We start from the raw sequence: 3,952 nt of genomic DNA, 5'->3' as shown, positions 1-3,952 counted from the left end.
GAAAAGAAAAGAAAAGAAAAAAGAAAGAAAAAAGAAAAATTCTAGACAAGATGCTTTTGAGTGGTTGGGGTTTGGTTTCAGCTGGTAGACTGGCCTAGAATGCACACAATCCTGAGACCAACTCTGGTGCAACATGTCACTGGGTGTGGCGGTGCACACCTGTGATCTTAGCACTCAGGAGGTGGGCAGATCTGCTCAAGGCTAGCCTCTGCTGTGCAGCAAGTTTGAGGCTAGTCCCGGCTACGTGAGATCTTGTATTTAAAAAAACACTAAAATATAAAATAAAACAAAGCTTATCCTTTTTGTCCGCCCGGCCGTCAGGGGTCCTTGAGCAAGCCTATTTCTGGGGAGGCAGGCGAGGGAGGCATCAGTGGTCCAGGAAGAAGTGTGTTCCAGCAGAAAGCGGGGCAGCATCAACAGCATTAGCATCAGATGCTATCTCTGTGTGTCTCCCTCAGACCTTAAAACCATTCCGCACAGCGAGCATCTCACTCATTTTTCTTTTATAGAAGCCCATGCTAAAGAAAGCAAGTAATGTCTGAGCATGTGTTGGCTTGTCTAGGAGGCAGTAGAGTGAATCCATACCCATTTGACTTCCGCTGAGGTCTGGAGGACATTGGGCTTCCCTGTTCACCTGTCTGCTCTGGGTGTAAGAGTTCAAGAGAGCCAGATCCCTTTGTCTCAGCCCATGACTTGGTTCTAAGACCCTTCACGGGGTAGTGCTGGGGACAGATGGGGTGTGATAACACCAAGCCTGATGACAGATCCGTGAGGGATGCGAGAGCCAAGGCCAGTTCCAAACACAGCTCCCACGACCGGTTAAATGCCCAGCCACTGACCAGGCAGCTGGCTTGATAGAAGCATGGGTTGTGCCCAGCCCTCACAGTGGACACTAATCCCTGAGCCGACCGGAGGATGGGCTGTATTTTCATGTGATGGTACAGGAAACCGGGCTGCATATATTGCTGACTATGTTTGTTTTACCTGAGAGAAACTGGGAACTGAAGCAGCCAGGTCTGTTCTGCACAAGCTAGGGCTGTCTACCCAAAGAACACAGGGTGTGGGCTCTCAGTTCCCAACCCAGGAAGACGAGAGGTCAGAGAGAAGAATGTGATGATTTCTGTTTTAAGTTTAGCTGGTTAAATTCATTCGGCAGTAAGGGTAACTGCCTCTGTGGTGCCATTTAAGAAACGTTTTACTAATATGTATTAATTATGCCTTAATGGTGAGCTTCATTATGACATCTAATGCATCCATAGTACATTCAGATCACACTCACCCCACTGCCCTCACTCCTTCTCCCCATCCCCCTCCTAATCCTCTTCTACCAACGGGTCTCATTAGCATTGCTTACTGGAGCATGGGCTAAGTAATCCTCCTTCTGGCTGTGCTAGCCTGGGGCAAGGGCTGGCAGGGAAGCCGCCTGCAAACCCCAAAGGTGGGAACACTGTGATCCCAGAGCAGTGGGGTCCCCAGGGACCTCTCTTTACCCTATCAGCCTCACAGAAGGAGCTACCCTGATTCCAAGTCCAGAGCTACCCTGATTCCAAGTCCAGGAGGCCGCTGTCCACCATTTGTGGGCTGGGACCATGTCATCTGCCTGCAGAGGAAGGAACTCATGTCACCGCACCCCTTCCTGCCCAGATCACACAGTTACCACAGGCTGGACCCTGCTGCAGGTTACAGTGCTGTGTTTTGGTCCAAATGGCTGGTTTAAATTTCACTTTTTCTGACTTTTCATTCAGTTTCTATGAATGCTACCAAGATGCCAGTATTTTAATCTGACAGGGGTGTATTTTTCTGGTTATTATTATATTTAAAAGACTGGAGCCTTCATGTGAATAATTTGGAAGCATGTTCATGTAGAAAGAGAACTTGATTTAGTTTTTTTAGCATTTGTTTATGAGGGGGCATGGGAGGCCTGGAGAGTTCAGAGGACAGCGATGCTCTCGTCTTCCACTGTGTGGATCCAGGGGCTCAAACTCACATTGCCAAGCTTGACAAAAACCATACTTAGCCACCGAGCCGTCTGACTTGTCCTTGTTCAAAAAAAAAACTTATTTACTTACGTGTGTGTGTGTGTGTATTATGTGCATGTGTGCGTTATGTGTGTGTTTATGGTGTGTACAGTGGGAGTCAGAAGACAGCCTCAGGTGCTGGTTCGTGCTTACCTTCTACCTAGTTTTAGGCGGGACTTTTTTGTGGTTTGTCACTGCGCTTCATACTCCAGGCTGCCTGGCCCATGAGCGTCTGGGAGACTTTCCTGTCTCTGCCTCCCATCTCAGGACATGCCTTAGTATGTCCAGTGTGGATTCCAGGAATCTGAACTTGGGTTGTCAGGCTTATGCAGCAAGCAGTTTACCTGCTGAGCCATCTATCTCCCTGGTTCCTTGATCTCATTTCTAAAAATGTAATCCTTGCATCACGGTGCTGTGGTCCCAGAAAGCTCTCCCATGAGCTAAGCATGCTGGGACGTTAAGTCATTGCATTTAGAAGTAGTGCATTCTGGGAGGATCTTTGCATGGCTTCTGATGAGCGTCGGGTGCACTACAGAATGATGTTTTGGGTAGGAAACTCTGGACTTCTCCTAGGCTGAACAAGGCAGGGAGAAGCCAAGCCATCCAAACCCTCGCACAGAGGTTCTTCCTCCTCTGTTTGCTCCTGGCCTCGCAGATTTAGTGCTCTAAGACCTGGTGGGATGACTCTGACAGTCAATGCTCACTGCACAACAGGAAGACCCCCAAGAACCCATATGGAAGAACTGGGTGTGCACTGTACCCACAATCCCAGTGTTGGGGATGCAGACACAGGAGGGTCCCTAAGGCTTGCTGGTTCCCCAGTGAGCTCCAGGTGCAGTAGAGGCTCCATCTCAATGAGAGGGAGAAGAGATTGAGGAAGACACAGGTGTCCATATGCATGTATATATACATGTATGTACAATGAAATCACAAGCCCACACACACACACATACACCCTTGCTTTCCCCATTGCTTTAGCCACACTTTCATATCCACAGCTCTTATCTTCTTCCTCTTTTCTACCCACAGCTCCTTCTGGCCGCATGTCTGTTCTTAAGTCGCTGCAGAACCTGGACCCCAGCCACAGGATAAGTGACCGGGACTACACGGGCTGGATGGATTTTGGCCGGCGCAGTGCTGAGGACTACGAATACCCGTCCTAGTGGGCCAGCTTCTCAGTCCTGTTCGGAGGAGCTGGAACGAGAAAACAGTCACGCACACAACCCCTTGCCTCTGCTGTTCGACACTTTGAGTATCTATTTATTAAGTTCCCAATGTGAAATCTGTTGAGTGTGCATTACGGCCACACGCCTCAGCCCCATCGGCGGTTGGAAGGCAGTGTTTCCTCCAGTGACTCCCAGACCTAATGTTGCTATGCTATTAAAGAGTTTTCCTTCTGCCACTCGTTCATTGTGTCCGGCGAGGGTCTGCAGGATAGAGAGGAGGGAAGACTGGTACAGGGTGTCCACAGGCGAATCCTTGCAGTGGATGGTCCCAGAGGGGCTCGGGACCTGAGTGCAGGGTAGGAGCTGTCCTCCCCACTGATGCAAGGTAGCTTGTGGAAGGGCTCTTGGACTCAGCCCTAGGGCCTAGCCCTGGCTACACCCATCCTCAGCCCCTTCTTGCAGGCTACCCCACCCCAAGATTTCTTTAGGGTCCTCTCAACCTTTAATAGGTTACAAGGCAGTGATGGCCACAGCTTGTCCTCTGCAGACAAGGAGATGAGCCCTGCAAAGTGGAAGTGGCTGACCCTAGTGCCCCAGGAAGCGACTCCCAGAACTAAAGGCTGATGTACCTCGATGAGGAGGACTCCATTACCCAATACTCCCTCAAACTATGGAGTGTAGAGAATCATGGGAAACCACGTGTTTCAACCCGGAAAATCTGGGCTCCAGTGCAAGCATACTCCCAGGTGCTGCTGGAGCTGCTGGCCC

The 3,952-nt window shown here is 50.0% G+C and overlaps 1 protein-coding gene across 2 annotated transcripts in view; it reads left to right on the top strand.

Moving 5' to 3' along the window:
• Positions 1–3,423, top strand: part of Cck (cholecystokinin) — a 6,201-nt gene extending 2,778 nt beyond the window's left edge. For both annotated transcript variants that reach the window (XM_026779298.1, XM_005348123.2), the window contains one exon: positions 3,048–3,423. In XM_026779298.1, coding sequence (XP_026635099.1) covers positions 3,048–3,181 — 134 coding nt within the window. In that variant the 3' untranslated portion in view covers positions 3,182–3,423. The remainder of the gene's footprint in view (positions 1–3,047) is intronic.
• Positions 3,424–3,952: the final 529 nt, after the last annotated feature.

The sequence above is a fragment of the Microtus ochrogaster genome, chromosome 5 (assembly GCF_000317375.1).
Source record: "Microtus ochrogaster isolate Prairie Vole_2 chromosome 5, MicOch1.0, whole genome shotgun sequence".
In the NCBI taxonomy this organism is placed as follows: Eukaryota; Metazoa; Chordata; class Mammalia; order Rodentia; family Cricetidae; genus Microtus; species Microtus ochrogaster.
The sequence above is the reverse complement of the archived record's forward strand: the minus strand, read 5'-3'. Positions and strand labels throughout refer to the sequence as shown.